At 37.2% G+C, this 21,627-nt stretch overlaps 2 protein-coding genes across 3 annotated transcripts in view; one reads left to right on the top strand and one right to left on the bottom strand.

The window, feature by feature from the left end:
* Positions 1-2,448, top strand: part of ATP6V1C2 (ATPase H+ transporting V1 subunit C2) — a 72,192-nt gene extending 69,744 nt beyond the window's left edge. For both annotated transcript variants that reach the window (XM_036749497.1, XM_036749496.1), the window contains 2 exons: positions 1,962-2,091; positions 2,359-2,448. In XM_036749497.1, the coding sequence (XP_036605392.1) occupies positions 1,962-2,091; positions 2,359-2,448 (220 nt within the window). The remainder of the gene's footprint in view (positions 1-1,961; positions 2,092-2,358) is intronic.
* A 199-nt stretch (positions 2,449-2,647) lies between these two features.
* Positions 2,648-21,627, bottom strand: part of PDIA6 (protein disulfide isomerase family A member 6) — a 33,860-nt gene continuing 14,880 nt past the window's right edge. The window contains exons 7-13 of the mRNA XM_036749495.1: positions 21,117-21,231; positions 16,125-16,265; positions 14,608-14,692; positions 14,408-14,480; positions 11,644-11,802; positions 4,870-4,966; positions 2,648-4,007 (exon numbers count right to left, since the gene is read on the bottom strand). Of these exons, the coding sequence (XP_036605390.1) occupies positions 3,939-4,007; positions 4,870-4,966; positions 11,644-11,802; positions 14,408-14,480; positions 14,608-14,692; positions 16,125-16,265; positions 21,117-21,231 (739 nt within the window). The 3' untranslated portion in view covers positions 2,648-3,938. The remainder of the gene's footprint in view (positions 4,008-4,869; positions 4,967-11,643; positions 11,803-14,407; positions 14,481-14,607; positions 14,693-16,124; positions 16,266-21,116; positions 21,232-21,627) is intronic.

Genomic DNA, 21,627 nt, shown 5'->3' with positions numbered 1-21,627 from the left:
GAAACGCTAAAGTGCTGCATGAAGGGGAAGCCTATTTTGAAACCAAGGACCACCACAGAGGGGAGAGGGTGGGGAAGGAGAAGAGAGGAGAGGGGGAGGGTGTAGGGTAGAGAGAGAAGGGAGGGAAAGTCTACCATGATCCCATTTGCTTTCAATGAAAAGGTAACAAAAACATCTTTCAAGATCCAAGTTTCTACATGTTGGGAGTTGGTGCCTATTTGCTATCAATTCCCTTCTATGCTAACAACATGTTCCTGTGGCTCTCTACCTTCCAGAGGTTGCCAAGGTTTTAAGGGAGAACAGGATTTTGAGAAATGTTCTAAGATAGTAACTTCTTGGAGAGCTACCCCAGCAGATTTTATATCAACCTCTGATGCTGACAATGTTGTAGTAATTCCTACAAATTGATACAATGTAATAGAAAATACAAATAATTTTCTGCTGAAGGCCTTTGTTTAATAAGAGTTGTGGTTTAGGAATTAGGAGGGATTTAAGGAAATGTTGCCTTCTCTTAGAAGAAACATTGCTAATTATTATTTTACTTTCCTTTACAACAAAGAATAAGGGAAAAAAACAGTTCAGAAATAACATACCAAGTCTATATGTGTGTGCAGTTTTCTGCACCCAATTGTCCCCCATCTCTACTACAAATGGAGATCTAACCTCTAACCTTTAGCATAACTAATCAATCAACAATCTTTTATTAGATACCCAGTGTGTCCCAGGCACTAGGGATACAAGATTAAAAAAAAGCCCCGACAGTCCTTGCCTTCAAGGGCCATCTATTTTATCTGCAGGATACACGCAAAAATAGCTACAATATAGTGATTTTTGTTTGGGGTGGGGAGAAGCCAAAGAATGTGAATTAGTTAATCATCACTAACTAGGGAGAGCATGGCCAATATGCAACGGGAAGAGTAGGAAAAACATGAGGGCTTTAGAGTCATGCTTTTTATAAACCCGAAGTTCTCATCTCCAATGCTTTTAATACCTAATGACGCAAATCAATAAATAGCTAAACTCATTTTTGCTCCAGAATTTTATATATAGGGTTTGGAACGTCTCAGTGTAAAATCTTTTAGTTCTAAGGGGTGTAGGGTGTGTTCAGGGAAGATTAGTACCTCTGATGTGAAGGGTGCCTTCCACCTTTGGTGTCTATCTGATCCACTTAACTCTCCATGTGTGGCTCCAAGAAGCTGTGGCATGCACAGTGGCCACACCCCAGCAAACAGTTTTGGCCAACAGGCTAAACCAGGTCAAAGGGTCTCAAACCTGTCAATGAGTTAGGGGGGGTGTCTACCCCAAGTCTGTGAAGACTTCCTCTGGTGGAAGGGGTAGATGAAAACAATTTATGGGCCAAAAAGGGGAAAAAAATTAATACTTTTAACGGTCAGTACTGACAAAAGAATGACTATAAAAATGACATTTGAGTCCAAGAACCATTGGGCCCTGTAACATTTTTTTTTAAACCAATGACCATAAAGGTATTTTACTGTTTACTGTTTTTTAGCTAGCATTTACTTCTTAGAGTAAACAAAGTCCTTCATGTTCTAGAATTCTGACACCTCTCTTTTCTGGGGGGTGGGGGAAGGGAGAAGAGGCAATTGCCTCTTGGGCTTAAGTAACTTGCCCAGGGTCATACAGCTGGTGTCTGAGACCACATCTGAACTCAGGTCCTCCTGACTCCTGGGCTGGTGCTCTATCCATTGCACCACCTAGCTGTTGGACTGAAAAAAAAGTCCATTAAATGCACCTTCACCTTCAGCACTGTTCCATTATGGCTGACATTTAGAATGATGCTCATGGCCTACTGACTATATTCAATGTCAGCAACTTAACTCTTAGTCTATTAAACAGTACTGTGGTAACCTGGGTCTAATGTTAGTAGTAATGCTAATCTTACTGTGTATGGTCTTGATCTTTACACTCTGAGTCAGTAATGTTTTATACATTTGAAAAAGGTACGGACTACCCGTGAATTTTCAGGCAGTGCTTTTACAACCCCACAAGAAGGCCACAAAACGTTTAAGAGAGGTTCTAAACTCAGTCTTCAAACACCTGGATGAAGTAGCCGCAGCAAGTATATTAGACGTATGTATATCATCTATGACAAGACATAATTGTATTTTATTTCCATTATAAAACTGTGTGTGTAGGAAATAAATCAATGTGAAGGGTGAAGGGAAGAAAGAATCAGTTTCAATATCTAGATAAGTTCTTGTTAAGTGTTAGATTTAGAGCTGAGCAGTGTTTTCAAATATAGAAACACAGAAAATATGCACAATGTTAAAACTTAAAATAAAAAACAAACCCAACACCGTGCTCTTTCAAGAATGTAATTTTTTTTTCCTTTTCTAGGCTTCTGTGGATATTCCTGGAATACAACTAAATAATCAAGATTATTTTCCTTATGTCTACTTTCACATTGACCTTAGTCTTCTTGACTAGTTTTTTAAGAATCCAGTAACCCTTATTAACTCTAGAAATAAACTTACTTCATGTCTTTATGTAATCAAATTAAATGGTAGGATGCTGGTCTTCTCTAAGCTCGAGAATTTTTACAAATGGTCAACCTTAAAAAAAACAAACTTTTTTTTTTAAAAAAAAGGCCTAGAATTTAGAATGTTACAAAAATTACTCACAAAAATTAGTTATGGTTGTATTTATTTTTTGTAAGTTACAATAAAAAGCTCCCATAGTCTTTGAATGAAGTATTTTTTACTTCAATTTACACATAATTAAAAACTAAACACCTAGTCACCCTTTTCTAAAGATAATTTTACACATATTCAAGGCATTATATGTACAAACATGTAAAATAATTACAACTGTTTTGTACTTAGTCTAATAGTTCTATTCTCTGCCCCAAAGTCTAAAATACAATTTGCCAACGTTGAAGAGTCCAGGTCCTAAGTAAGTAGGGCCTAAGTATCAGTTCCATGCCTTAAAAAGACTATTACAAATGGGGTACATCATGCCATTTAACAAACATTTGGAAACTTATTGCCTAGCTATATACCTGGGTTCTGTTCCCTGATATTCATTTGATGGGGCCTAAAACCAAGCGCAGTAGGTTGGAAATGAAGTCCTGAACCAGCAATTGATTAAAACCTACTCTCAAGCAAAGGAGATAGGTGGCTGCTTCAGGCACAAGGAGCACTTTAAAAACAGTATGTGACAAGTTTTGCCTGGCTTTCCAAAATGCTTTGTCCCTAATTCTGCTCAAGAGCATACATATCCCATAAAAGTGCTACAAGGAAGGGGTCCTTACTACTGTAGGCATTTAGTTTACAAAGATAATATGATTAAGAGAAATTTGAAAACAGACCCAGGGAAAACAAACAAAAAAAGATGGTAAGGGGAAAGGAAGCCAGAGAAAGCTACATCTTCCCAAATGTTCAAAAAGAAATATATACATATATATTATTACTATTCACCTAGAGAAGGGAGGAAAGAAACCCAAAGGTTATTTTCATGTGAGGACTTATGCCTGAAACCCTGAATTAAACTTTGTGTGATGTGGACTTGTTTTCATACATGATAGGCACTGTCAAAAATACTTTGTTTTTATTCTGTAACTGGAACAAAGCATTGTGTTCAAATGATGAAAAAATCACAGTTAAAAACTTAGTAAAGTAACAGCCTTAAAGAACCTACAAACAGCATAGTTGGGATGGAAAAATTTTTTTTAACAGCAACAAAAAAATTATCTTCAAAATATTATTTGACAGAATACAATCAAATTCACTGGTTAACAACAATTCATAGAATTTTTCAATGTTTTTCTTGAGATGCAAACAGTTCACTGTTACAGTGTTTCAAACGACCAAACAATGCTGCTTCAGTTTTTTTAAAAGGCCACTGGTATATCCATTTGATTGCAAAGGATGTTCCACCACTGCTGGAAAAATCCGCTCCCAAGAAGTATATGTCATAGCTCATAACTCATCTTTTCCTAAGTCGTCAAGTTCTACGTCACTGAGGTCAATATCATCTTCAATGGGAAGCTGTGAAACAGTGAAATGGGATTTTACTGAAGCTGGCAAAGTAATTCCTTAAGAGTTCAGACGTCTAGATGATGGAAGGATGCAACTTCCTTTATAGACAGATTAAATATCTATTATACCCCATACTTTTTAATCTCACCCCTTAAACCTCTTCCTCTCAATTTGCTTAAATCTAACAGTAGATTAAATATTACAAATGACTAACAAAAAGACTTAAAAGAATTTGACCACTATCATAGTTTCTTAAATATATGTCAGTCATGGAGAAACAATACATTGATCCACACAACTCAAAGATGCTTTATCCCTTTTAAACTCCAAAGGGGTGACTTATTAACTAATGATACAACAAATGAGACAATGGGTTGCCAAAGCCATAATATTCCATCATAATGTATAAAATCTCAGCTGGAAAGGCAAACCTCAAAGGTCATGTGGTTCAATCTCCTTAGTTTAGAGATGAGTAAACTGAGGAATTAAGGAAGTTTGGGTGACTTGTCTAAGACAAACAGTTGTCAATATGAGAGGTGGAAGGATTTGAAACCAGGTCCTCTTTGTTCGAGAGTAATGGTATTTCTCATGAAAAAACAAAAGATTCCGGAGTGGCTAAGTAAGTCTTGCGTGATGGGGCTAATAATAAAAATTCAAAGAATCACTGTGGTAAATGCAAATATACAAAAAATCATAGTAAATTATAAGTCTCCCAGTGTGTGATAGAAAGCAGCCTTAACCTCAGTTTCCTCAACTGCGAAATAGGGCTAATAACAGCATCTGCTTTGCAGGGTTGTTGTGAGAATCAAATAATATTTGTAAAGTGCTCTGTGTCTGGCACAGAGTAGGTAGGCACTATATAAATGCTTACCTCACCATCTTTGCCATCCCAGGGGGCTACTGTGCTTATTTTAGGGAAAACACCACCACCTACTGGTGCTGTGGAGCCACGGCCAACAGAAAGCTCTCTGTAAAACAAATAAATGGAAAATTGTATGATTTAAAACATCTCTGAATCTCTGAATATTTGGTGAGCCAAGCACGTAACTTCAACATTCTTAAAGAATCTTTAAGCCTATCTCCCCGATTACGTTTAAGTGCAATTATAAACCAGTAACACATACAAAACCATCCTATTCTTTTTTCACTTAAAATGTCCAGGTATTTGGTCTTCTCATTTTAGTTCATGAGCAAGGTGGTTCTGAAAAGAATGACTTTACCCTCAAACTTGGGGCTGCAGTTAATTTCTCAAATAACTGATTACCAACAAAACCTTGATTTGTGACTTAGTTTTGTCAACACAATTACTTTTGAAGAGCTATATAGAACATACTTCAGCAGAAAGCATAATCAGTAAGTTATGTTGCATGCTTACTAAGCAGTGGCATGTTTCATGGAAAAAAAAAAACCAAACTCTTTTTCCTGCATCAGATTAGCTGGGGCAGTAGGGTATACCAGTAGATAGCAGGGTGTTCTGTTCAAGTGTCTGGGTCAAGTGAATGCATCATTTTTGTACCACTTTGGTACTTCAAGAATATGACGCTCAGTAAGAAGATACTCTGCACATGGAATGAGCAGTTGGCTTCCACTCCCTAAATCCTTAAATCCTACGTAATCTCCTATAATTTTCCATTGCCTCTTCCCTCTTCTCAGGTTATCCACCCTTTATTTCATTTTGACAAGTAATTGCAAGGATCATAGCTGGCTATAATTTTAGCTCTGGCCCTTTGGCCCCTAGCCATGTAGGTGTCTAAGCCATGTAGGAGTGAATACAATTACATCTTTATCTTTAGGGGGCCACAACATGACAACTCAAAAAAAACCAAGACAACTCAGTGGCAGTGAAGCCAAGAGAGTGAAGAAAAGGCAGGGACTTAGCTATCTCAGATTCCCCTCCAAATACCTTTAAAATAATGCCTCAGAATAAATTCTGGAGTGAAAAGAGTTTTCTAGCCCAAGACAACTTAGAAGGCTACTAGAAAGGTTGTCTCATTTGGGTTAAGAGTGGAGCACAGAAAGGGTAAACGACCTGTTCAAGGTAAAAGAGTACATTACAGCCAGGATCCTGGAGCTCCCAAATCTAAATAAGACCGTCAGAAGAAAATTATTTCAAGAAATGCACAAACTAGAAGGTAAATCTAGAGACTAGCAATTTTATAGCTTACGGCAATGTAGTATAGTGAATGGAGAGCTGACCCCAAAGCCAGGGAACCTGTCTGAGCTTAAGTCCTGAGTTTGACACAACTGCCTGAAGCAACTTTCTAAGACTGTTACAGTTGCTAATCTTCATAAGGAAGGAATTTTGCATGAATAGATATTACCAAAGTCATCTCTACCCACATAGCAACTAGGAAGAGAAACTTTCTACTTAGAAGAATTTCAGCTTACACTCAGTAAAAGCATGGACAATCCCTGAGTATTCTGCAAATTTGGTTACTTCACAGAATTTAGAGCAGGAGACAACTTTAGGAATCTAAACCAATGCTACCTCTTTTTCCACCCAAGGAAAACGAGACACAGACACTGAAACTTGTGACAAGGGTGAAGATCCAAACCCAGAACCTCTGAAGTTCAAATGTTCTCTTCTATTAAAAAGTTATCAAACATATCTCTTCCAAAATATTTTAACTGAATTTAAAAAAAATTTAAAAAATTAAAAAAAAAATTTCAATATTTTCCTTTTTCAAATTGGAACCTTCATACTAAACTACTCCTGTGGTATCTGTTATAATATTTTGTAAACTTTATAGCAGCTAGGTGGCCCACCGGGTGGGTAGAGTGCTGAACATGGTGTCAGGAAGATCTGTGTTCAAATTTTGCATCAGAAGCTTTACTGTGTGACCTTGGGCAAGTCACTTAAGCTCTGTCTCAGGTCTCTCATTTGTAAAATGAAGCTTACAGTAGGCACTATTATAAATGCTTATTCCTTTCCCTTGCCTTTGTCCACTGCTTCTCTGTCCAGGATAAAGGTGGTGTAATTCCATCTTCAGTACTCTGGACTCATGATTTATCCCTGAATTAATCATAGTTCTGAAGTGTTTCAAAATTGTTGGCACACAGTAAATGCTACATACATGTCAACTATTATTAAAGCACTTTTCAAACCTTAGAGCACTAGCTTTTTTTTTTTTCTCCCTTTCCTCCCTGCTACTCACCCCACCGGGCATGCAATCTGATACAGGCTCTACATATACCTTCACACTAAACATATTTTCACAATAGTCAAGGTGCAAAGAAGAACTACAATCAATGGAATAAACCATGAGAAAGAGGAAACAAAACAGAAACAAAAACAAAGAAAAAGAGAGCAAATAGTTGGCTTTAACCTGCTTCCAGACTCTGTAATTCTTTCTTTGCATTTGAATCGCTTTTTCCACCATGAGTCTTTTGGAGTTGTCTTAGAACCTTGCACTGCTGAGAAGAGCCAAGTCTATCACAGTCATCATGTATCATGTAATCATGTATAAGTTCCTCCTAGTTCTGCTCCCCTCACTCAGCATCAGATCATATATATCTTTCCACATTATTATGAAGTCTGTCTGCTCATTTCTTATAGCACAATAGTATCTCATTGCATTCATATACCACAACTTGATTCTTTGCCACCACAAAAAGAGCTGCTATAAATATTTTTGAATATATGGATCCTTTTCCCACTTGTATGATTTCTTTGGGATATAGCCCTAGAAATGGTATTGCTGGATCAAAGGGTATGCACATTTTTATAGCCCTTTGGGCAAAGCTCCAATTGCTCTCAGGAAAGATTGGATGAGTTCACAACTCCACTGACAGTGCATTACTGTTCCAATATTCCCACATTCTCTCCAGCATTTATGATTTTCCTGTTTTGTCATGTTAGCCAATCTGACAGGTAAGATGTGGCACCTAAGAGTTGTTTTGATTTGTATTTCTCTAATCAATAGCATTTTTTTTCACATGACTACAGATATCCTTAATTTCTTCCTCTGAAAACTGCCTGTTCATATCCTTTGACCATTTATCAATTGGGGAAATGCTAGCTTTAATCACTTTACTTTAATCACTGTGTACTATGACAACACTTGCAGCCATTTAAATTTCTTTAACATGGTTTTTTGAAATGTAACTTAATCCAGTCAAATACGGGTTATTGTAATTTTAGCCTTAATTATTCCATCTCTATAAGCTAGTCATTTGGGGGAATGATTCCAGATTTAAATACAACCCAAATCATAAAAGAATCTGCTGGGAATTGACTTTCATGTATCTACTTTTTGTTATCACACGCTCCTGTCCTAGGCATTAATCGTGCATCTACTGCGTGAGAAACTGTATCTCTCCTCTTTTCATGGACTATAGCGATTTATCTATCATTCCCCACAAAAAAGTATTCTGAAGTATTGAGTATTAGATGGTTCAACTGGTGAAAAGGGGTGATGCACGCATGAATAGATATTACCAAAGTCATCTCTACCAAGATAACCATAGCTCTAATCAAATTTTTGTATTTACTGGCAAAAATATGACAAGGTAAGAGAGTCATAAATCAGAGAATCTCCTCATTTTACAGGCGAGGAAAGCAAATTAAGTGTTAAGGTGAGATTGGGATCTAGTTCTCTTAACTCAAAATTCAGGGCTCTTTCCATTACACTATTATAGAAGCACAACTATGCAATAGATAGGTTCATAGTTCAATAATTTTCTTTCCTAGATGAGCTCTCTATTTAAAAGTTAATACTACTATGGCTCCTACAGCACTAAAGCTGCTCTAAATGAGCAGTTATCAAACCTTTCGGTTTTAGGACCTCTTTTAGAACTGTTAAAAATGACTGAGGACCCCAAAAAGCTTTTGTTTAATGTTGGTTAGTTATAAGCTTAGAAATGAAAACTGATACTTTAAAAAAAAACTTTCAATTTATAAAATACTAATAAATCCAATTACATATCACAAGTGAGAAAAGTACATTGTTTCACATTTTTTGCAAAATCTCTTAGGAATTTAATAGACGAAAAAAAAATCTTAGTATCATTAAGAAAAACTTTTGACCTCAAAGACATCCAGAAGAGTTTTTTGGGATGTCCCAGGTGTCTGCTAACCATACTTGGAAATCTGCTGTTTTAGAAGTAGTGATTTTAATCTGGATCCAGAGACTCTCAAAAAGGTCCAAGGATAAGATTTGTTTTTTTAGGGGATGGGGGGGAGGTCAGAAAGAAGGTAGGCCTGTGAAACTGGATGGGGGAAAATTAAGTCTTTATTTTCGTTAACCTCTAACTGAAATTAAGCAATTCTTTCATATTTCAAAACATTATCCCGAGGGGTCCATAGACTTCAGACCGCTAAATGGGACCTAAGATACATAAAACCTTAAAGAGACTTTATTCTTTATTATCCTCTTGCAATTTCAGGGAAAAAAATAGAGTTTGTGACATCTATGGGACATCTAATAGGCAGTTAATGATTTAGGACTATAACTAAGAGGAGACTACAGCTGGAAATATAGGATCTGGATTCATCAGTATAGATGATAATTAAACCCATTTATGAGAATGGGATCATGAAAGATCATTAGTACTCAGAGAAGAGCGTTCAGGACAGAGCCCCGGGGGCATGCCTATAGTTATTTGGGGAGCACCATGGACGATGACACTGTAAAAGAGATTGAGAAGGAGCAGAACAAAGAAAGAACAGTATCATGAAAACCCACAGGAAAGCAGTACCCAGGAAGATATGGCTGCTAAAAGTGTGAAATGTTGCAGAGGGCAGAAGCCAAAAAAGGATCAAAATTAAGAAAGACCAATTTCAGTTGAGTGATGAGGCAGGAATCCAGATTGTAAAAAGTTTAGAAGTGAGAGAAAAATGAAAGCTGATATCCTTCTTCCATATTTTAGATACAGCAATAACATTAAAGCAGCCATGTTAGATATATACTATATGAGAATATGTCACTAACTTGGCTCCCTGAAAACACAAAACTCATGGCATTTTAATCCCATAAGAAGTCATAAATCTGAAATGTTTCTGAGGAGCATAAAAATTTACATCAGGTTTTTATAATGCTTTCCCCCCTACACCCTAGGGTCCAGGTGGGCTGTACAGCTTTCCCAACAATTATTTTCTGAACATTAAAGGCTTCCAGGGAGGCACTATGAAAAGAAAGCTTTTTTGTAATGCATTGTTTAACTAAGTGATATGATAGGAACACCAAGATGAGGAAACTACCTCTACTAACAGAGACCAGCATTTTTTCCCTAACTTACAGATGTGTCTAGAACACTGAGAGGTTAAGTGACTTGCCTAGGGTGACACAGCAGATATGTGGTGGAGGTAAATTTTAGCCTCAAGGCCACACTCTGCTTCTCTTGGTTACTAAACGATAACTAAACCAATGATTTAACCATCTATGTCTATTCTTATGCTCAATCTAAATTTTAATTTCATCTTTTAAAAAAATTTATGGAATATTTATTTTTACTATATTTGTCTGAAAACATCCCATATACTCTAAAAGATTTCTTCACATATTCAGATATAGAGTGAACTCTTAAATTAACCATGCTCAGCTTATGCACAATTTGGAAAAATCTTGCTTCCAATTTCTTATGGATATTAGTAAGCTGCTAGGTGAAGTCCTTTGATTGTTACCACTTTAAATTATCTTTGTACCCAGAAAGGGAGATGAGATGGTAGTTTTAATTCAATTAGACAATTACTTTCCCTACCTCAGGGAAGGTGTAACTGAGAAGCAGAAGCAGAATCATATGGAAGGCTGCTTCTCTTTAGGCTGGGAGTTATGGGATGGGAATTTTTCTCAAAATGAGGGATGTCAAACTCCAGTACAGTACGGAAGGCGTGGATATGAGCAGAGAACAAGGACAGGAAAGCTAGCAAACTTTTTAACACTTCCTAGAGTGGATTCATTATGTTAATTGAAGAACTTCGAATTCCCTGGTCAGACACACCCACATTCAAATAACTAGAGTCCGAAGCCAAGTACAGTGGAATCTTGACTAGCCAGCTCTAGCTCTTCTGGGTCCCTGGTTCATAATGACTTTGCTTATGGCTAAAAATATCTTTAAGAAACAAAAATAAAATCAAAACAAAACCTGTTGTCAAGGCAGGAACAGAAAGTCTGAGACTATGAAAAGATTCAATACAAAGCACATAAAAATTATTATGTATAATAATATATAATTATTGTTAATGATAATTAATAATAATAATAAATGATAATAAAAAGTTAGCATTTATGTAATGCCTACTATGTGCCAGACATTGTGTTAAGCAATTTACAAATATTCTCTCATAAGCTTCACAACAGTGAGGTAGGCACCATTATCATACCCATTTTACAGTGGCGGAAAGAGGCAAACAGGCTAAGTGACTTGCCCAACGTCATCACACAACTAGTGTCTGAGGCTGGATTTGAACTCAGGTCTTCCTGACTATACCATTGTGTCACCTAGCTACCCCTCTAATATTTACCACTTTAGAACTATCATTATTATTATTTAAGAGGAAAAGGCCATCAAAAATGCAGCAAATTAAAGCACCAACTAATTTAAATGTGGGTTGAAAAGTTTATTTCAGTCACCTACAAAATCGGTTTATCTCAAAGCTTATTTTAACTTCAAGCCTCCTATACACTCCCAGCCCCACCCCATTTACCTGAGAAACTCATTGATTCCTTGCTCACTGAAAGATCCTTTCAAAAGAGCAAATTTCATCTTCCGTGTATTGACAGCTGCCATTGCAGGGTACCCAAAACCTCCAATTCCCAGTGCAGTTTCAAGCTCATGCTGAGCTCCAGCTTCCGTCCACAGCCACCTAGAAGAGAGTATTTTTGTAATTTCTTAGGGCACTCATTATACTCAAGAATAAAAGATTGGTCGTTTCTCCACACCCCCAAAATATCAGTTCTGCATACAAAAGAGGAGATAAAATATTAGATATACAAAGATAAATGAATATAGGATATATAAAATAAATACAAACTTGAGGAAATCAGAAAAGGTCTCTTCAAAGAAGTGGCACCTGAACTTAACTTGAAGGGAACAAGGGATTTCAAGAGGCAGAAGCAAGAAGGGAGGTCATTGCAGGTATGTGGGCCTGACTGTGCAAAACCACAGAAGTGTGAGGAATAATGTCATATTTGGGGAACTGCAAGTAGGATGGTTTGTCTGGAGTGTGGTGTCTGTCTGCAGGGGAATAAATAGTATATCATTTACACTAATACAAGACAACCTAAAGCCAGACTGTGCAGGGTTTTAAGTGCCCAAGAGTGAAGTCTGTATTTTATCCAGTGACAAAGTGCACATTAGGTACGGCAATTTGACAGCTTTAGAGGTTATTCTGGAAAGAGAAGAGATTGGATACAAGAAAAGCAGTTAGGAGGCTGATGCCATAGTCTAGTTAAGAGGTGATTAAAACTTAAGACAGGCAGGCTGTGGTACAGGTAGAGAGGAGGTGACAGATGTGACAGATGTTAGGATGAAATCAACAAGACTTGATAACTTACCAGACAGATCTAAGGGGTGAGAGAGAATGAAGAATCAAGAATGACACTTAAGATTTTGGACCTGGGTAGCTGGAAAAATGGTGGCCCAATGAACAGAAAGCACGACATCAGAGATAAATAAAATGACTGGCATGCAACAATGAGTGCCCAGAGGAGAACAGATAACCAATTTGTAGGTGACCCAATTAACCTGACTGTGTGCCTTTCTTCAGTAGCAGCATTCAAAAAGAAGTGGAGAAAACAGATAATAATAAGAGTAATCCAAGGTGGAGTTTGGAAAGGGATAAATGGCAGATGGGCAATGGGGTTAGGGACTGAAGATAGGAGAAACTAGCAAGGGGGGAAGGTGGGGTGGGAAAGATAATGAGTTCAGTTTTTGACATGTTCAGTTAAAGATATCTGTAAGACTTCCAATGTGAGATGTCTGTTAGCGGGAACTGAGAAACCATAGGTTAGGAAAGGGGTTACAGTTGGAAAAACTGATCTGAAAATCACCAGCACAGAAATGATAATTGAATCCATGGGAGCTGATGAGATCACCAAGTATATAGAGGGAGAAGAGAAGATGAGAATAGAGCCTTGAGGCTGTGACCTGGATGAAGATACAGCGAAGGAGACTGAAAATTTCAGGAGCAATCAGATAGGTTAGGAGAACCAGGACCTAGAAGCACCATGAAAACTTTATAGAGTATATATTATCACAGAGCAGGTAACTGACAGTATACAAGGTTGCAGAGAGATCAAGGGTGAAGAATGAGAAAAGGCCCTTAGATCTCACAGTTATGAGATCATTGGTAATTTGGAGAGAGCAATTTTCAGTTGAATAACAAGGTTGGCAGTGCCTATGAGAGTGAGAAGAAAGAAACGAGACCAGCCATGAAAGGAAGAGATAAAGGATTGTATCTACACACGAGTGATAATATTACTTATCTCACAGGGTATAGGGTACAAAGAATATACTTTGCAAAATTTAAAGCACTATGTAAACACAAGCTATTACTGTATAAAGAAAAATGGATGGTTATAGGATTACAAAAATCCTTTATATATCTCTTCAATGCTGACAAGAAATGTGGTATCAGTATTCCTAAGCTCACTTTAATGAAAAACTGAAGCTTAAACTCATTAACTGATTTGCTGCTAGTTATGTATCTGCTAAATGTCAGAACTAGGACTCAACCCTTACCTTCTAATGACTTTAAACGCAAAGCTTTCCCAACTATACAATCCTGCCTCTTTGGAGATCATGTCAACACAACATGATGATCACTCATAAAGCTTGTCTAGTCCCACAAAGATCTAAAGAAGGTAGATTGTATGATCTTTTTTAGCAGCTTTTCACTTAGTCAAGAGATTCTTCCTTAAGTCCAATCAACCTCCCTCTCAATTTAAACTCTATTACATGATGGATAAATTGTTTTCTATCTCTATAGAAGAGTCACTCAGCACTCTAATGACAACCGCTACCACGATCTCCCTGGAGTTAGGGACTGAGGAGAAATCACATAGCTTTATGTTTTTTGTTAATCTATTCCTAACTTAAAACCTGGGTCCACTGGACAGCTTCACCTTTTCCATTTAATAATCATCCTATATATGTTCTGTTTAATCCTAAGGTCATTTAATGGCACATGCATCTTTTATTTTTTTGCTCATTTATTCTGTTGCCTGCAAGTTTGCTGAAGCTATTAATCGTCTAGTGGTAGGGAGAGTGGACATCCTTGCTTCACTCCTATACTTACTGGAAAAGGTTCCAGTATATTCCAATAGAGTACGCACTTCTAAAGACAGATGGAAAACACTATGAGAAACGAGATCCTAACTATTCCAGATATCTAATGGGAAGGCAATGTCCAGAAGTCCTGTACCTTCTGAAATGTGAAGATTGCTAAGATAAAATGCTCAATAACTTACCCCCACAATTTCTTTTTGTATTTCTCTGCCAACTTTAGTAGAACTTCTAAGTAAGAATTTCTGCCTGCTGCTCCTGTTTTAGACAGACAAAATTTGAATTAGAGAGGGAGCAGTTTTTCTCCCTCTATTTAAAAGCTATTTACCGGATATGTTAGTATTAGAAGAAAAGCTGATGAAGGATGAGTTTCTGTTCCTCTTACCAGTATCAAGGATATGAGGCAATACAGCAACTACACAGAGCTGGTGGTCTTCACAAGTTTTTTTTGCCACGGCTTCATTAACAATCTGTGAATAATAATATGGAAGTTGGCAGTTAATATTTAGGAAGCTGAAAGATGAACAGCCAAGAAAATAAAAAGAAAAAATTCAGTATTCTGAATTTCACAAAATTATTCAAAAAGGCAACCCATCATTTGTTTTTATATGTTAAGTTCTTTTGCCACTTTAAGGAATATATCTAACAATGATGTGCATACAAAACCCAATAAAATGTTGTATTTGTGATCTTCTGGTACATTCTTGCTCTTATCAATTATTTGCAGAAAAGTGAAATGAAGCATTCAAAGAAGACTGTGTACCTAACAACAGTGGAACACTGCTGTCTGTCAAAAAGGCTAAGAGCCAATTTAGAATAAAAAGAGAAATAACTCAAATACACTTCATTCAGTTTCATATTCTCCACATGGCAGATTGGAAGTTAATTCCTCAAACTTCAGCACCAAAAGTACTTCGTATGGCAACTTCCTTCAACATTCTAATTTACCAAGAAAACATGTGAATGCCTACTATGTACCAGGCACTGTGCTAGGAGGAAAACAAAACAGTCCTTGTAAGGAGATATTCTATTGATGGGCAACAACATGTACATAGAAAAACAGAAAACAGAGTCAATGAAGAAGTAATTTCAAAGCGTGTGAGGAAACACTAACAACTGGAGTAAATTAAAAAAAAAAAAGTTCATGTAGGACAGGCCTGTCCAACCTGCAGTCCATGGGCTGCTTACAGGTTGTGGCATGCCAAAGGGATTTTGGGCCGCTTGCAAAAAATGTAGAGGAAATCCTTTGGTGTGCTGCAAGCAGCTTGTGCATGCCGGAGGTAGGAGGTGGTACTTCAGCTGTACTTTGAAGGAATCTAAGGATTCCATGAGACAGAGGCAGGAAGGAAAGTATTCTAGATATAGGAGATAATCTGTACAAACCCATGGAGGCAGGCCTGGAAAATGTCACACATAGCAAGCAGCAAGCAGGCTAGTTTGGTCAGTATACATAATATGCTTGAGGCGGCGTAATGTAGAATCATTTTGGAAAAATAGGAACCAATGCAGTTTTCTGAACAGGAGAATGGCATCAGAACAATGCTTGAGAAACAACAATTTAGCAGCTGTGTGGATCAATCAGGAGGCTACTCCAACAGTTCAGAAGAGGTGGTATGTACCTGAACTTGGGTAGCAGATTTGTGAGTTGAGAGGAAGGGATGGATACGGGAGATGTTATGTACATAGGATTGACAAGATTTGCAAAAAAAAAAAAAAAAAAAAAAAAAAAAAAAAAAAAAAAAAAAAAAACGAATATAGGGGAAGGAAAGTGCCAAATTGAGAACAAAATTGCAAACTTGAACAATGAGAGAATATAGTGATGTCTTCAATGGAAACAGGGAAGTTGGTATAAAATATTCTGTATTAATAAACTGAGGTAGAATATTTTAAAAAGTGATATACCTCAAGAAGCTCAGGTGGCGGGGCATTATCAGAAAATAAATCTAGAGCTCTGGAAACTATGTCAGATCTTGTCCTCCCACCATTATAATCCATTGGTGGTTCTCCTTTCTGGAAAATCTTGATTGTGGGAAATCCTCCAATCTGTAATAAAATGGGGAATATTAATTCTTTAACTAGAGTAAGACAAAAGTTAACTGCTTTTCACCATTTCTAAAATTGCTTTGTAACTTACTAAAAGAAAAAAGGAACCAGTTTTTAACCTTCATTTTGTATCTATATCAAAGAATCCACAAAGTAAACACCATATTGGAAGTCTCATACTGCTATGATTCAGTTTAAATTGTTCTTTTCTTTAGTATGACTTCCTTTAGCTCAACCAAGCTTTTTTTCCTTTGGAATTTTCAATAATAATTGAATATGATAATTTCAATAACTGAATAATTAAATTTACAATGTGTTATTAAAGCTAAATGCAGAACAGTCCTGAAAACTTAGCTACTGATCCATGTGGTTGAAAGCATCTACAGGCACAGGTTGGGGAAATGGGAGCATGGGATAAAGCAGGTCTACAAAACACAGTCATTTCTAAGTATAAGTCAAAGCTGATTGCAATCACCAATATTCTCTATACAAATCTTAACACTCATGTTAAGGGTACCTGGACTTTAATAAAGACTCTCTCCATGAGAATTCCATTCCTTCAGCTAAAAAGTCAGACATAAACAAAATCCTAGGATATTTGTACCAGATGTATTTCAAATGCAAATTCAAATTAGTATCTGCTATATGCTGTCTCTGTTACATAAAAATTCAACTGATTTTTTTTTTTAAGTTTCGGGATGTCAATACTGGCAATTAATTGTGCTGAACCATCCATCGATTTCATCAACTTTCACATCAAACTGTACAGATGAACTAGAAAGTAATAGTAGTCCTAAGGCTGCTTGCCATTTCAATACGATATAATGAAATCAGGTAAAATATGAATATTGCTTAACCATTATTATATAGCCTATATTTTTCCCCAGTAAATTTTCATATGTATAAGGAAGATTTAAATATTTGATTCTATTCTTACCCTCAACAAGTTTCATCTATCTTTGAGTTTTTCACTTCTGACTAAAGAATAGTGATTCACCCTAGCATTATATATTAATCAGTGGTAAAGGTCATTAGAGCCTAGATCCTCCAGTTTTCTTCTTTTCCTTTGGTAATTCTATGAGTTTCTAAGCCAGTGGCCATAGATAGGTATGGAAAGTGTTGGGGCTCCTGGGTCACTTCCCAAATCTGCCCACTGCAGAGAGTGGGGAAGAATAGAAAAGCACTGAACTTCTGGGAAAGAGGAATGTTTGAATGAGAAGCACACTGCCCTGCCCCTAGATATCTAAATCCAGCAAAACACAGAAGTTCACAGCAAACTGAACAATGATCAAGAAAACCCAATGAGAAATGACAATGACTTTTTCCATTCCAGAACTGTGCACACGTGTGTGCACACATGTGCGTGCACACACACATAATCCGTCCAGAAACAGAAAAGGGGCCCCTGTTAGCAAGACTAGGGCTAGAACAGGGCAGCTATCTACAATCAAGACAAGGGCCAGGGACAAATGTAGCCTTTAAGGCTATGTGTCTGAAGGCAGCTAAGACCTGAGGGGTCCCCTGAGAAAGCTCCTGGGCTTTGATATATTGATGTAGAGTGTGGACCAAGCATGGGTGCCAGAGAGCAAGAGAAAGAAGTGACCAGCATGAGGTACTACAGTGCTTAGATGGGGAAAGCCCAACTCCTTAGCATTCTGTCCGGAGATACCAAAAACCCTCAAGATCTGGTTCTCTGAACCTTGAAGCCAGTGGGGGGGAGGGCGGGGGGCAGCAGGCGGGGAAGAAGGGGGGACCTAACCCCAGGAGGTAGAGTGCAGGAATGAAGCTATACTGAGAACAGGGTCCACCACCCTACCCAAAAGTGCAGCAGAGTCTGCTCCTAGCATTAAAGCCCAATTCAGTAACTACAGTTGAAGAAAAGAGTAAATCAAATAAAAATGCTGACCAGTATAAAAAAATTACTGCAATCGAGAGTGCTGCAAAAGGAGGAATAACTGTAACAACTGCAAGCAGAGACTTAAAAAAAAAAGTTTTTCTAAAAGGACTACATGAAAGCCTAAAAGTGAAACAAAAAGGTAAAAAATGAAATAAACATTCTTGGAAGGAGAATAAATAATTTAGAAGAGAACAGCATAAGTCTGATGCAAGTAAAGGACTCCCTGAAAACTAGAATACATGACACAGAAATCAATGACTCCATGAGACAGTATGAATTAATTAGGACAAAATCAAGACTGAAAAAAAGAGAATATCTGATACCCAAATGACCTGGAAAACAGGTCAAAGAGAGATAATTTAAGGTGTCTAACTCCCTAAATACAAAGATTTAAAAGAAGAGAAATGCTAAGAAACTCAAGTTCACTCCATCCCCCGCCACTGCCAAGCAGCTAATTGTTTCTTTGACGTTTTCCTACTCTAGCTAGGACAATTTGACTTAACCACTCTTTCTGGCAGCAAGTTTATTTAGTTCAAAATTTGAGGAGAGTGCAGGGGAAGAGAAGGGAGTAAGAGGTAGGAAGAGAGAGATTAACCCAATTTTCAGTCAATGTTCCATAAGGAAAAAGGGTGTCTTTTTTTAATTCTGGGAGTTTTTGTGGGATAAAATCACTTTGATTTTAGAGGTGACAAAAGCCTTATATAATGTGATTTTGGTCAAGTCATTTGATCCATCTGAATCTTTTTTATCTATATAATGAAGTGGTTAGACTAGATGATCTCTAGGACTCCTTCTACCTCTAAAATCCTATTATGTTATAGAACTTTGTTTCCTTTTCCAAAATGAGCAGAAGATAACCTTTTAACTAAGTGATTAAGAGTAGCAATATGAGTGAGGCACCACAACGTTGCCATTCAATTAAAAGGCTTCTAAATTGGCTAGGAGTACAGCTGGGTGTTAGGTGGCAAGAAGATCAAAAAATGGGATTGTGGCTAAGTTTAGGTCTAGAGACAATCATGTGTCAGGTCAGGCCTTGAGCCACCACTAAAGATTATGTTAGAAACCTTAGCTGACACACTATCTGACATGGCTAATTAACCTATTTTAACTGCTGAATTTTCAGTTTCTAATTCCTCATTATTTTCCAACTCCTTGTGGGTCAGAAGGCATTTCAGACTAACCTTATATCCTTCTTCTGAAGGCTAATTAACACAGAGCTCACAGCAGGCTACCCATTGTGTTTACTTTGATAAAGTCTCATGAAATTCTTATGGAAAGGACAGAGGAGAATTGGGCTAAATAACATAACAATTATAGAGATCCGGAACTGATGAACAGCTAGAGTAGTGATAATTGTTCAATATCAGTTGGATGGAGGCCATGGGTAGAGTGCCCTAGGGATCTGTGCTTGGTGGGCCCTGTGCTGTATAAACTTTTATTAGTTAGCTAAACAGACGGAAACAAACATTTATTAAATGCCTACTACGTGCCAGGCACTGTGGTAAGCATTTTACAGATATTATCTCATTTGATCCTCACAACCCTGTGAGGAAGGTGCTTTTATTATCCTCATTTTACAGTTTAGGAAACTGAGGCAGGCAATGGTTAAGTTATTTGCCCAGGGTCACAGTGCTAATAAGTCTGATGTCATATTCGAACTCACATCTCCTTGAGTCCAGGACAGCATTCTATGCATTGTGCCATCTCGATGAAGGTGGAAAAGGCATGGTTAGACCTCAATTTGTCATAAAAAGACTTGCAGTTTGTTGGACAGCAAGCTTAATGAGTCAATAGTATGCCATGTTGGCCAAACAAAACTAAAGAGGCATGGCTTCCAGGAAGATGACCTAAGTCTTCACAAGACTGCCCTGGTCAAATCACAAATAGAGTGCTGTGTTCAATTCTGGGCCACATAAAAAGGACACTAATAAGCTATATAGCATCCAAGAAGGAAGCCAGGATGGTGAATAGCTTCAAATTCATGATACACGAAGACTAGAAGAACTTGGTGTACAGCCTAGAGGGGAGACATATATTTATCTTCAAATATCTTCTTATGGGCTGTCTGTTGGAGGTGAGATTAGATTTGTTCTGCTTGGCCTAAGAGAACTCAGAACAATGGGTACAAGTTTCAAAGAGGTAAATTAGGTGAAATATACAAAAAAAGAGATATCCATTAGAGATATCCCAAAACCAAATGGGCTTCTTCATGTCGCAGTAAATTCCCCCTCAATGCTGGTCTTCAAGCAATGGCTAGATGACTAGTTGGGGATACTGTAATTCTGTGCGTAGCGACAGGATAGAAAGAAGCTGAGGAGGTCCTGAAATTCAAGAAGTGTTGTAGACTAAAGGCAGGTTTCTTTGCACCAATTACTGGTATAAAAACACTGTAAATGATAGGTGATAGTACCGGAAAAAAAATCTCCCAGTCTGGATGAGGGGAATGTTTATGGAAGTGAATATTCCAATATATCAATGACTTTGTGATTTTATCAACATGAATATCCCTTTCAACAATACAAATTAACCCATCCATTCAACTCTTGTTCACATCTTCCCACAAACTAGACATGGGGCCTCCACCTAACTTGCTGAAAGGCCTTTTTAATGTTCTAGTACAGAAAGAAATGTAGTAATGTAAAAACAAAAATTATCAGTGAAGATTTACTTAAAAACAAACAAAACAAATCACCTTTGTAGATATTTTCCATCTTTCATTTGAAAATATGCTACACAGAAAGTGAAGGTGAATGCATGATTAAAGTATTAGACTTGAGTTAGAAGACTTGGATTTCAAGTCCCACCTCTTAGTAGCTGGGAACACAATGCATCTTTAGGTTTCAGTTTCTTCACCCTTAAAATGAAGGATCTGGATTCCATGGTTTTAAAGGTCCTTTCTAACTCTTAGTCTTTAATGATTTTGTTATCAGCATTAAAATTTAAAACATACTTACCCCATATCGGGAAGACAATGCCTGATTGACTGTAGCATCTACAGCAGCTAGCTTCACCTTTCCTTTTGTCTGTTCCTTTACTTCTGTGGCTGCAGCTGCCCATTCTGGTTCTAAGCTACAGGAATAAAATACCCTTAGATCACACCTCATTCTCAATTATTAGCAATAATATTATACTCTCTTTTTATACAATTCACATCGTGCAGACCTTGACCTTTTTAAGTTACTTTCTCCCCCAGATAAACTCTATTTTTCTAAGTCCCATGAAAGAAAATATGAGACATACAAAATAAAAAGTGCATTAAGTGTTTTCCTTTTCCTTCAAGTTCCATATTCTATAAATATGTGCCATGCCACTCCCTATATACCTCGCATCCATTTTACTGGCTTATGTTTGAAAATCTGATGATAGACTGAGTTCTCTATCACTATAGTTCTAAACTTATTTGAGTAAGAAACTTTAGACCTGAGCTAGCTGAATAGATTAAAAATAAACACGAAACAAAGAGAG

This window comes from Trichosurus vulpecula, chromosome 3, assembly GCF_011100635.1.
Source record: "Trichosurus vulpecula isolate mTriVul1 chromosome 3, mTriVul1.pri, whole genome shotgun sequence".
Lineage (NCBI taxonomy): Eukaryota > Metazoa > Chordata > Mammalia > Diprotodontia > Phalangeridae > Trichosurus > Trichosurus vulpecula.
This window is presented reverse-complemented; position numbering and strand designations above follow the sequence as displayed.